The 13,283-nt window shown below is 40.2% G+C and overlaps 1 protein-coding gene across 4 annotated transcripts in view; it reads right to left on the bottom strand.

Moving 5' to 3' along the window:
- The window catches only part of CDYL (chromodomain Y like), a 106,165-nt gene extending 93,339 nt beyond the window's left edge, over positions 1–12,826 (bottom strand). For all 4 annotated transcript variants that reach the window (XM_039386557.1, XM_027734053.2, XM_039386560.1 and 1 more), the window contains exon 1: positions 12,669–12,826. In XM_039386557.1, the coding sequence (XP_039242491.1) occupies positions 12,669–12,692 (24 nt within the window). In that variant the 5' untranslated portion in view covers positions 12,693–12,826. The remainder of the gene's footprint in view (positions 1–12,668) is intronic.
- Between the last annotated feature and the right edge of the window lie 457 nt (positions 12,827–13,283).

Below are 13,283 nucleotides of genomic sequence, written 5' to 3'. Positions count from 1 at the left end.
GGTTTGCTGGAGAATGAGGTGATGAAAAGCAAGGCCTGTGGCAACTAGAGAGCCCTAGTACTCACAGCTGAAAGTGGACATAGATAGTCTCCTTCCTTAACGTGTAGTATGTTTCAAACCTAAATGTTAAACATCACGCCATTCAAAGAAACATTAAGAGAAAAACTGACACAAACACTGTCAGGATACACAAATTTTTTCCCAGTGGTCTCAAGGCTTGCTCACTGAGGCTGTTCTTTTGTGGCCATCACTCAGATGACCTTCCACACCTGCTTCATCATCTGGGTGAACACATGCATGGCCATGCACAGAACCAGACTGAGGAACTGCTTCAACCATATAAACATTTTCGAGGCAGGGTTTTTTGTTTGGTTGTTTTCAATTATGCCAGATCAATTTTCCAATCCTCTTAACACATGGCCATGCTGCTGCTATGGCTCAACAGAAGGAGCAGCTGAGTAATTGGAGCAAGGACCTGCTGAAGTCAATCATAAAGTGCTGCCACCCCAACACCTTCCAAGATTTAATGTAAAAGGAAGTAAAATACAACAATTATTATTTAAAAACATAACTCCATCAGTTACTATCACCCAGATAACAAACCTTAACTTACAGTCTAGTAGCTCCACATAGTGGGGTGTCTAAACACCATAGTGCTGTGCTTAAACTCTTTATACTTCAACAGCACAATCCCTTAAAAACATTCACCTACTAACACAGTTTACAGTCCCAAGGGAAAATCTGTAATGAATGAAAAGTTGGGTATTATCCAGCATTGGGATCAGAAGACTGTAGAAAAAGGAAACAAAACCTCAGTGCTTAGGAGGCCAGATTTAAGGATATTTAATTTAACTGACTAAATTAACCCAACTAGCCTTTCTATACCGTTTTGTAGAGAAAGGGGATCAAGTCTGATGACCTTTTAGAGGAATTTCACTTAAATGGTCTAAATGACCTTCTGGATGACTCTCATCAGGACTGCTGAGGACATCAAAGATAATGCTGCATGCTAGTTGAATAAGTCTGCAGTTAGCCCCACCAAAGTCAAACCAAACCAAAACCCAACTTAAAAGGGAGACAGGCTTGTCTGTAGCTTGTAGTTGTAGCATGGCTTCTCACTGTAAGACCCAATTAGCCTGCTCTACTTAATTCTAAGACGTTCTGACAATATTTACTTGGGAGAAAAAAGAAAAACAAAAAAGATAAAAGGCTTTATTTTGCTTGTGCTTTGGCTCAGGGATTCAAACTTTGTCGGGGAGATGATCAAATGATTGGCAATCATCTCTGAAATACTTAGCCTGAGTGATATGCTCAGTGCTAGACGTGACAGAGAAAAGAGAGAATTACATTTTTCGAGACAGTGTTCAGGTGTCCTAATGATTAGAGCCTCCATTGTTCCCCAACAACCCCTTCCTACCCATCTTTCTACAAAAGATAAACCAGTTTTAACAGATGGGCCTTTCTTCCACTACATAACCAAGTTTCAGATTCTTGCAGAAAAATAGAAAACATCCTTGCTTTACAATCAATAGACAACTAATTCCACACTGAAAGTGCCCTTTCCTGAACAACTGGATGGAGAAAGATTTTTCTGGTGGCTTGACTGCAAATGAGGGAGACAGATATTGAAAAAACATTGGGAAGGTAAAATGCAAATGTTTGACAAAAGGTACGAATTAATAGAAAGGGAGCGTTCATTTAGTGAAAAACAGAAGACAAAATTATCACATGGTTCCACAGTCAATCACCACTTTCTTCTTTCCCTTCTCATAATTTACTATGTCTCAGTATACTTTAAGACTTTATTTAGCATACAAAGATATAAAATCCCTTTTCCCAAATTAATCACTTTTAGTCACATCTTAGTTCAAGCTTCATAAATATAAGCAAGTGTACACAAGAAAAAATAAAAAGCCAAATATAGCATTATTTTACTAATAGAAATAATAAACCCATATATACAGATACATACGTTAGAGTGATGACTCTCATTAATTCCCATTATTTATAAAAATATCCACAGCCAAAGAACATTATTTTTCTTTGACAATAAGAATGCCATAATACAGAAATTATTTTGTGTGCATGCAATGAATGGGTTTTGTTACATTTCATAGCTTTGATTAGATATATATATATATGCTCAAGTGTGAAGGACAAAATTCTTTAGAATAAACTAGGTTGTAATTACTTGACTAAGGACTTTAGCACTGAATAATTCAATTAATACTGAATATATTCAAATAACACACAGCAATGAACAGCTTCACATTTTACAGACCAACACCAGTATTACGTTTAACTAAGATCTTCTTGTACTGAAAAAACATATCACATGCTATTTAACAACTGATATTTATGCATCATTCCTTCCTTTTCATAAGTATCCAAAGGCACGAAGAATTAGAGCATTGCAAATTATTTTCTCTGGATAAACGGAGGAAAATAACATGGGGATAGGTATAAATGAACAACAGCACAGTTCCACCTGCAACTATGAGTGGATTAAAACCTAACGTTCATGGGGACATAAACCACATGATGTGCTAGTGTTCATTCTATAGCCTCACTAAATCCATGTTTCATGGCAGGCATAGGTAACCTCCAAAACACCATTTTATTCAATATGCTTGTTCTGCATTGCACCAGTTTCAGGGCAAAACTGAACTTAAAATCGAAATTGATCATTGTAAAGAATTGGTTTTAAAGATAACGTGTTTGAATGATTTATCTCAATACACATTTTAAAAATATCCATTAAAAGACAACCCTGTTATTAAACCTTTACTGATAAGAAAGTAGAGAAGCATGGTACAGTCTGCATACATGTATCCTGCTGATGAAAATAAGAGTAAGATTCCATCTTTGTATGGTTTTAAAGATTTGTGAAGTAGTAATCCTTTATATCCATTGGGTTTCTGTAGTCATGGAACATAAGCTGTCAAAATCAGCAACTGCTTGATGTACCAGCTTCCATGTTTTAACAGTCCTACAATGCTACATCTCAGAGATGCATCCTTAAATACAGTGATTTCCATCTTCTCATTCAGAACTTGATATTTTGTTCTTGGGTGGTTTAAATAAATAAGCACAAATCTCAGGAGATCTGATGAATACAATGTGGGAGACAGGAAAAACAAATCAATTAAGGAGCTGCCCTGATAGAAGAGAGATGTCTCTAATGTGAGTGAAATAGAATCTGAAACACTGATGGAACTTTTGACACAGGAAGCTACCTTATTTGCCATTGGCATCTGGGAAAAAATTCTTTGTTGTTATTGATCGTCACTGCTTGATTACCTGGGTGAAAATACAGCTTATTCCAATGCTAATTCTCTGGATGTCTCAAAAGTCATATGATAATAAACTTGCCCTAGACTTCCATATTGCAGTTTCTTATGGAATTTTATCCAAATTAAAACCAGAGATCAAGTGTCCTTTACTCTCCCACTCAACACAGTCCCTTTTGTACAATCAAATCCAAACATGAAGTACATAACACTAAGCATATGAACCACACAAAGGAAAGAACGTATTTGAAAACAACTCATAAGCTGGGCTTTAACCTTCTCTAGCCACATACATATACTATAAAAAACCTGATGTGCACCAACAGTTTAAATTTTATCTTTGAAACTTCTGACCTTGTAAAATCAGAAGTGAAAATTGATTGACTACTCTAAAACTGCACTCGTTTCTGTTGCCCTTGGGAATGCTTGGACATCTAGTTACTCCTTCAGCTGCAAAGGAGGGTGGCGAGCTGGGGAAGATCTACAGCAACCCTTTCAGGAGGCATTAGAAACTGTTTAGCTGGAAATGCTCACAGTTGAGTTGCTTTGAATATTTCTATATAGAACAACTATATTTATGATCTAATTCCACAGAAAAATACAGAACAAAAGCTCAAGATTCTCAGTCTGATGCAAACATAATTCCTTTTATTTTATGTTTCTTTGTTCTTAGAAAGCACTATTAATTCAAGATCAAGTTTGGTCCTTATCTGTGACCCAAACAAGCGAGAAAAAAAGTGTCAGCCTTGAAAACATTAGTGGTCACCTAAGAGTTATGGTATAGAGTTACTATATGGCAAAAAGCCTACAGAGAAGAAAAAAACAGGGTTTTTTCTGTTTTCAGAAGTTTTCCATCAATCTTCCTAATTTTATATATTTTACTCCAGTACAGTCTACTATGGTTTATACTTACACTCACAAAACAGTACTAATTTCAAATAATGAGATTAATTCCTAGAATTATTATTACAAGTGCTATGACAATTTGTTTTATTCTCTAGGCATATTCCTCTTTCCAAATTTTCTAGACTACAAGTCTACTCGCACAAAGCTGGTAGCTAGACCTTTTTTTGGGATGGAATCCTTAAGCACATTAAATCTCCACTGAAGACTCTGCAGGCATCTGGAGCATACACTGCTGATGATTTTAGGATTCACACAGAGTTAGTGTTTCTGTTCTGTTTGATCACATAAGCTAACAACCTCCTCTTGAACAATTTAAGTACAAATTAATAGAGTTCAGTAACACCAATGTATTCTGTGGTTATGACTCAGAAAATACCTATACAAATGCCTTAAACTCCAACAACTGAAGAAGACCCCTGTGAGTGTTTAGAAATATTGTCTGAAGAGAAAATGATGAAAGTTTAGCCCAAGGAACAATTGTGCTAACACAACCGAGTAACCCAGCAATCACATCGTTCTCCTTACACCACACCAGGATCAACAGAAATGGGCACAGAATGGCTCCATCCACAGATGTGCCCCTGCCTTTTCCCGAGCCTGCAGCTGCAACCCTCTGGCAGATATGCGCAGGGAACGAAGGTGGGCTATGAACAGCTGGGCAGCTCAGGTCATGCTGCTGGCATTTTATAACCAAGGCTGAAACCTGCCTTCTCCCAACAAAACCAGCCATCAAAGCTCCCAATGACTATTGCTGTGTCGCATTTCCCACTTTTTCCTCTACAGTAAGACATTATGGACCTGTCATAAGAATCAGGAAGTTGAACTGGGTGGATCTTTTGTGTAAGAACCTATAGTCTCACATTCTCATTATTTCGTTTTAGACACAATCCCACGTCTGTTAGTTTTAACCTTGTGAGTAACCTAGCCGCTAAAGCAAAGTGGAAGAGTTACACTGCACTAGTAGGAGCTATGTTTTATACACACATAGAACTGGGGAAAATACGGTGCTGAAATCAAAACACAACAAACTAGCATGATTTAACAACTAGCCAAACTATAGTCCAGCTAATTTTCACAAATTTACTTTGAATTGCTTTGCATCCCTCATGTATCTAGTTATTGGTAACAAAAATGTTATCAATATCCTGATGATGCTTCATTGAAGAACTGCATTTAATGGAAAAAACTTCAAAAGCTACAGACGTCTGACTGAGTAGAACGTTCAACACATCACAGTCAGGAAAGTATTTTGGAGTTAAGGTATATCCATTTCAGCAATCTTAAGAATGGACCCCACTGGTTCCCCTACATACATATTTACAAAATGTACATCTAATATTTTTCTGTGATAAATACATCATAACATACTTCCCACAACTTGCTTTAAATTGACATCTTCAAACTAAAGCCAAATTCCCTAAACCAAGAAAATTTCCATAAACCAGTATTCTACAGGAAGTGGAGATGCTTAGAGAAGTATTTAAATGTCTCTGCAAAATTAAAATCATAAAGTCACTTAAAAAAAAAAAAAAAAGTCTGTATTCTTCCTTCCCTATCAATCTAGGATATTAAAAAAAAAACCTCTGTATTTTGATTTTTCAGATGCTACTATGACAATCAGACTGAGCATTAACACCTAATTTCCTTAAAAGGAGTGAAACCTTCAGAAACTGTGGGGGCAGAAGAGTTAGAGAGGCACAACTACAAATGTGGTTAGGCCACTTAAAACACATACCTTATCTTTCCCCACAAAAGAAATGAAACAAACAAACCCTCAGACATAACACGGCCAAGAAGGAAGATTTGATCAGAGCTATACTAATTTATTTTATGTACTGTGATTACAAAATGTGAAGCCTCACTAAGGGATCACAACAAAACTATGTTACAGTAGTTTCATTATTAAATATAACTAACAGACAGTTAAAAGATAATTAGAAAATAGTTGCTTTATTTTGCAGCTAATGCTACCAAAGTGGCTTCAAAATAATTTAAAAATGGAAATCTATGATTAAAAAATGGTTTTTAATCCATATCCATTCTATGTATTCATACATATTCATAGGTGCCCTGAAAAATATCTACCACAGGTCACCATCAAGGGACACATGTAAATCTTCCGAGGATGTTTATGAAAACAATATATTCTTCCCTTAATAGTGTACTAAGCTGGTAACATGCTAATTTTCTTTTCCTCTAAGTAATACAGAGAGAGGTTCAAAGAAAGGGTTTCAAAGAACACAAAATTCTTGTGTGTAAATATTAAAAGTCCATCAAAAATTAGAAAAATAAAAGCTCTTCTAAGAAAGATACCACAGCTTTGGAAAATACAATTGATAATGAAAAATACAGAACTTTTAAAGTATTTTCTAGTCTAACAATAGACTGTCAGAGAAAGCACATGGTATGTTTAATATGTAAATTATAAATGTTTTACTCTAAGATTAAAAAAAATAATCAAGCCTGTACTTCTTGAACAATAAAGTTATCTATCACATGTCATCAAAAACCTCAATGGCACAGAAGAAGTGAACAGGAAGTGACTTGAGCATCCCTTTTAACCCTGCAAACACAGTTTGTGGAGCTCCAACAGATACATAAAAACAATAAACTGCCCAGTAAGAGCAGATTTGGAATTTACTACAGAAGAATAAGAGTGGCATTACAGGCCTGCATATCACTTATATCCATCAGATCTGCACATCCAGTTATCACATATTTAAGAAGTCATTCTGGTTGAATAAGATGAAAGCATAACTGTTAGTAACTTGGTTTTTCTACCACTTTGGCACAGGTCAGAAATGCTGCAGCAGTCTGGAAGAAATGAAGCTGCACCTACTGAGAAGTCTGAAAGGGACACAGCACCACTGATGCTGTTCCAGCTATGCCAGCTTTCCTGAGGAACAAGGGGCTGTGGTGTGTCTCATTAAGTCCTTTGTGTCCAATAATTCATCCTCATTCAAGAGCTACTGAACATCAGCATAGTGGCAAGAAACCTTCTGTGATAGTAGTCTTGCAAGTTGGAAGTAATTATTCTGTAACTTTAAACATAACCGGCACCACAGCAGTAAATCTCTGATTGACCAAAAAACTCAAGAAATTAAATCACAGTAAAAGCCAGGGACTGTGAAGGTAAGAATTATCCGAGCTTTACATGCTTTATGGATGGTGCATCTCTCCCCCTTTCCCACCTCCTCTGCCTCCCATCTTTTTTTTTCTGTGATGGACATGGGCAATTCAAAGTAAGTTACACAGAAAAAAATTAAAAACATATATTTTCTCAATATACCTATTTTGTACATGTAGGTACAAATGAGTTTCATGCATAAAAACTGCTAAAACATCTCTTTATCTGTGAACCACTTGCAGTTCTACACAAGACACAGGCAGAAGTTCGTTCCTTTGCACACGTGTGTTCGAACTCACTGCGGGAGCAGCCTAGAGCCTTGCCAGGCCAGTGGCACTGCAGAGGGCAGAGCACACTGGAGGAAATCCCAGGGGGAGCTCAGGCATTCCCCCTCTGGCAGCAGCAGAAGACAGGGCACCAGACCTTCTCAATTTTGTCCAGAGCTCTGGGGCTAACTCAAGCTGGCGAAAAGCAGCCTGGCAAGGGACGTGGAAAAGTCAAGCTTCTTGCACTAAATACGATGGCTCCATTTCTGCAGTGCTATTGCATTCATGATCTGGTTTAAAGAAGTGAAAGTCACCAATGGGGGAAGAACAGCTAATCCTCAATTCTATTTTAAGTCAGATGTATAGTTCCTAAGGGGTGAAAGCAATACAAACAGGTCTAATGTAAATTCCTAGTCTTGTTTAGTTGGGTAGGGTCAGTCAAGCAAGTCTTAGTCTTTTACCTTGCCTGAAACAAGCAGTAACATTTGCACCACTTGTCAAAATAAAATTGCAAAAACTCAGGCATTACATCTCAATGACTATAAGACCTCCTTTATGAACAAGATCTTTAACCAAGACCTCGGGAATCAGCACATCAGAGACAAGCAGCAGAAGACAGATCCCAAGACAATTTGGACTTCCTGCAAGACAGGTTGAATTAAAAAAACCCATTTCAATGAGGAAAAAACCAGCTATTGCCCAAACAGCCAATTCTAATTTGCTGTTAATTTTTCATCAAATAGCTATAAGAAATTACAACAAACTCCGAGCTGTGTACCATAGATAATGGATTTACCCTTTCAGTTAACTTAAGCAAAACAAATGTTTAAACTTCCCAGTAAGTGCACACAAAACATGATGAAGGTTCGATTGCTGCAGTGTTACTAGGGCTGTGAGAGAAAAGCTGGGTTTAAGTGGGTAACTCCTATGCAGTATCAAATTTTCAGCAAAATGACAGCATTTCTCCTCCAATTTTCTACACTCTATTATTTAAAAAACTAGCCTAGTAGATGAAGAACAGCCCACAGGACCACTTTTTTTGACTTGTGGCCACTACCGTATACACAAAGTTTAAATTTTCTTGGCATACGTGTCTTTGGCCCTTACTTATTAGGTGATTAAACGTGACATATAGCTTACTGCAAGGCCATAGAACTTCAGGCAGTTGCTCCTTAAATTTCTTTCAGTTTGTAATTTCGCTGTATCTGTATAATTTAATGTCAAAGGCCTTAGTTCTAAAAATAAAACCAAAAATACTGAATCATCATTGGAAGTGAAGAATCACCTTGAGAATACCAGACACCAGGATGAAAAAAATGCATATGTATTTTGCAAGACACTTGAAGAATTAAAAAAAAAAAAAAAAAAAAAAAGACATTTTCCGTTACATAAAACATACAAAAATGTATAATTTTGAACTACAGGACTTCAAGTTATGTTAACCTGTAATATTTTCATGGAAAAGGCATCAATGCATAGGTGTACTTGCAAAGTTCACACAAACTGTTTTGCTTACTTCTGGTAAAACCCAGTAAAAATGTTGTGATATGACTAGCAATCATGGCCCAAGCCAAACTATGGTTACATAAATTAAACCAATGGGCCATTTATACCATCACCTGTACCAGTAATCCTCAGAGGAAAGATAGAAACACTTGGCACTTCAACTAGATACAATGCCCACAGACAGAGAACTTTGATACATTTCCACCACATCTAATACAAAAAAAGTTAATAAATTTTATGAGAAAGAGACTTCCAAACTCAGCACAGAGTTACTAGTTGTCTACCAGATGCCATTTGGTACGTCTGACCTGCTGGCCAACACACGTCCTGGAGAGCACTTGTATGGAATCATTTCCACATTTCATCCAACAAACTTGTCATGCCAACCACAACTCAGAATGACTTCAGTCCCAGACATCACTACAAGACTTTGCCAAAGGAGGTCAAGGGATTTGACTGCAGTGAGAGCAAACATAGTCTGCTTTCAAAATAACCTTCTAAATGAGGTGGATACCCTACTTCTAATTACTCCAGAGAAGATAAGGAGAATAATCAACACAATTTCAACTGGTGGGAAACAGTCACTAAACGAAAGTTGTCACAGTGAAAAAGAAAGTAGCCTTCCTATTCGCCAAAAGGGATGTACAAAGGACTTTCCAGAAACCACAGCAACGCAGATATGAAAAGAGATGCCCTAAGATGTCAATCCCTATTGAAAAAACTTGTGGAAATCCAAATACAATGGCACCTTTTCTTATGTTTTCCTTTACCTATCTTGTTCACCAGTTTCTCCATGTCTGTCCACCTCACTAAGAAACAAACTGTCACTTGAAGAATCAAACTTACAAACAGAAAAACTATGCTATTCGCCTCACCCACAGAGGTTGGAAACATTACCAATTGTTTCAGTTTCCATATAGAAAAAAGAGTCTCTTATAATTTTTCTCAATAAAGTTCCCTATTTTCTTCAGATCTTCTACCCTCTCAAAAAAAAAAAAAAAAAAAAGGCAGGTAGTCATTACCACAACCTCTCCTGTGTGCTCAGGAACACATGACACGGAGGATATACAGCCCAGGAACAAACAGCATAGAGGATATACAGTCAGACCAACAGTCATCCTTCCAGCCTGTTCATATATTTCAAGGGCTCGATCTTTGAATTCCAAATCACTGGCCTACATAGAGATCAGCTCCCTCTCTCCAGAGATGATATCCAGAGTAAAAATAATCCCATAAACAAATGAATCCTTAAAAAAAAAAAAAAAAACCAAAACAAACTTACCTTCATTTTTTTATAAGAAGAATTTTTATTTGTATTTTGGAAGAACCATGACACATCAGCAGGAGTAGCTGGCATTCGTACTTAGACTAACAATTGCAAATAGATTATACATTTTTTTTGATCAAGACACCAGATCCAGATTCAGAAGGAAAAACAGAGGTATAACAAATGGCACTGGATTTCAAACACCAGATTCAAAGACTATTATATGGCATGAACTATAAAGAAAATAGCCATGAAACAGAAATAAAGCTCCAGTCAATACCCTGGGCAGTTCACATAACAGTTTAAATTACTAAATAGTTAACATTTCACATTAACCCGCAGCTATGTCCTTCCCAAATTAGTGCTCACTACATTTGAATTATTTATTATTTTATGATTTTTCAAACATGGCTAGAAAATTCATCATAAGACAAAACTTGTCAAAAACGAGCAATCTAGAAAAAAAAGACACCTTGACCACATCCTAGTCCAAAAGCATTAACAACTTCGGCATCTCAATCAAACTTTGCACTTACACGATTAAAGAATATGTCTCATTTTTAAAATTAAAGAAGTAGTTTATCTCTTCAGGTGGTTTGCAAAAGAGGATTTTGCCCAATAGCCATCACACACCACGTGCCAAGTGCGGACGGCCATGCTCGACAGACTACTGAGACTTTCGTACAAGTCAACATTTTGAAAACAACTTAAGACAACCAAGAAGAGTCATGCACAATGGTCACTCAACTTCAGCCCAATGCCCAGCAAACATAATTCTTCTGATCATTTCTTTATGCCTGTTGAAACCAATATCCTATTGTCCATCTTTGATCAAACACAGCAACACACTAAGAGCAAGTACTGGTCACATCAGAGTCTATGGGCCAAACTCCACAAACCCAACAGAAGTTTTTCCAAAGTCAAAGCAAGTTTTTGGCAATCCCTTCGGATGCAGAGTGGTCTCTAAATTTCTCTCCTACTTCCAGGGATGATCCCTTCAAGATTGGCTTAAGCCACATTATGAGGATGGGGAAACTTGCCAAAGCAATTAACTATGATTTATCTGTCTTGGGAATACAGGCCTTCAGTCTTCTTTCTAGTCTATCAGTTCAGCACCTCTGCTTGGCAGTCAACTCGCTTCGAACATAAGCCCACCAGGGGCACCTTTCACTGGCATGTAACTCCATTAACGAGAGATACATGTGCACCAACAGTACAGTAAGACATCTTCTGTCAAGTGTCCTGAAGGTTGTCTGTTCTCTCTTTGACCTCAGAATTCCAGCCTCTGGATATATTTTTTTTTTAATAGATCACTGCCTCGATGCATATTAACTACAAGATAAGACCATTTTTGGTTTTGGGTGGCCACTTCTTTACCTAAAAGGCAAGAACGGCTCCAAAACAACAACAGCTTTTCACTCCCAGGGATGACTTCTTGTAAAAATAAAAACAAGGAAGTTCAATCCAAGAGAACCATGATGCTTTTCAATCAAGGGCAAGGATGTGAAATTGCCACACATAAGACAGGAAATTCAAAGTTAGGCTGTCACCTCGCTCCGTTCTTCACCCCAAAACCTTCCTCTCCCGTCAGCACACCCTCTGACCACCTCCCGAGCGACGAGTGAGGGATGGCGTGTCAGAGCCTTAACTTTCAATCTTTTTGAGGCTTCCCTTGCAACCTCAACCGTATGGTTGGAGTACGAAGAGCCGAGTTTAAATTTTAATATTTTGCATCGCCGCAGCTTGCTGCACGGCCAAGGGACACGATGGTGGTTGGGACCTTGGTACAGACACAAACCCAAGAGGAGAGCCCCTCAGCCCTCCCCCCCCCCCCAACCCCCCCTTGGCCGGACAGAGGCAATAACTCGGCTTTGCACACATTTTTGCACAGCGCCGGGCTCGCACTCCGGCGTGCTCGCCGCCGGGGCTGTCAGCGCCGCTCGCCCCATCCAGCACCCCCTCTGCTCCTGCTGGACTCAAAGTGTTGTGTGAACGTGGGGAAAGCGGGCGGAGGGGGGGCGGGGGGGGGGCAGTGCAGGCCACGGTAACACTTTGCCGCCTCCTCCTTTCAGTCACATTTCCGTCCTCCTCCCGCAAAACTGGGGAGGGCAGGGGGGGCGGGGGGCCAGGCTGGGCACACACGCAGGCGCCGGGCCCAGCGCGAAGGGGCAGCACCCGCCGCAAGTGTGGGTGACAAGCCCGGCGGCGCTCCCGGGGAGCAACAAAAAGGCTCCCGAGCGGGGTGGGGTGGGGTGCGGTGGCCGGCGGGGCCGGGGGCAGGGCCGGCGGGGATCGGGGGCTCTTACCTCGTAGAGTTCCTCGGAAGCCATGCTGGGGGAGCCCTCACAAGGTGGAGTTGGGTGCTGGTTTGGAAATACTTTTGTTTCAGTTGGTGTCCGTTTGGCCTCCTCCTCCTCTTCTGCCTCCTCGTCTTCTTCTTCTTCTTTTTCTTCTTCTTCTCCTCCTCCCTCTCCCTCCTCCTCCTCTTTCCCCCCTCCTCCTCCTCCTTTTCCTCCTCCTCCTCCTCCTCTTCTTCTTCTTCTTCCTCCTCCTCCCTGCGCGTCTCTCTCCAGCGCAACTAGCAGCTTCGCTCGTTAAATGCCAGTGAGGTGCTAGTGCTGGTGCTGGTGCTGCTGCCGCTGCTGCTGGTGCTGCTGGCGGCGGCGGCGGCGGCGGCGGCGGCGGCGGCGGCGGGGGGGGTGCGCGCACGGCAGCTGCGCAACTCGCTCGCTCTCCCCGCTCGCCCTCGCACAGCCCGGCGCGCACGCACAACGCGCGCCCCCGCGCACACACACAACGCGCGCCCCCGCGCACGCCCTGGCCCGCGCGCCCCCGCGCACACCCTCACACGCGCGCTCGCGTTCCCCCCCACCCCGCACCCCTCCGGCCGGCCCCGGCTACGCTCGCTCGCTCCCTCCCCA

This window comes from Pipra filicauda, unplaced genomic scaffold (assembly GCF_003945595.2).
Source record: "Pipra filicauda isolate LSUMZ 115617 unplaced genomic scaffold, ASM394559v2 scaffold48_size3843733_pilon, whole genome shotgun sequence".
In the NCBI taxonomy this organism is placed as follows: Eukaryota; Metazoa; Chordata; class Aves; order Passeriformes; family Pipridae; genus Pipra; species Pipra filicauda.
This window is presented reverse-complemented; position numbering and strand designations above follow the sequence as displayed.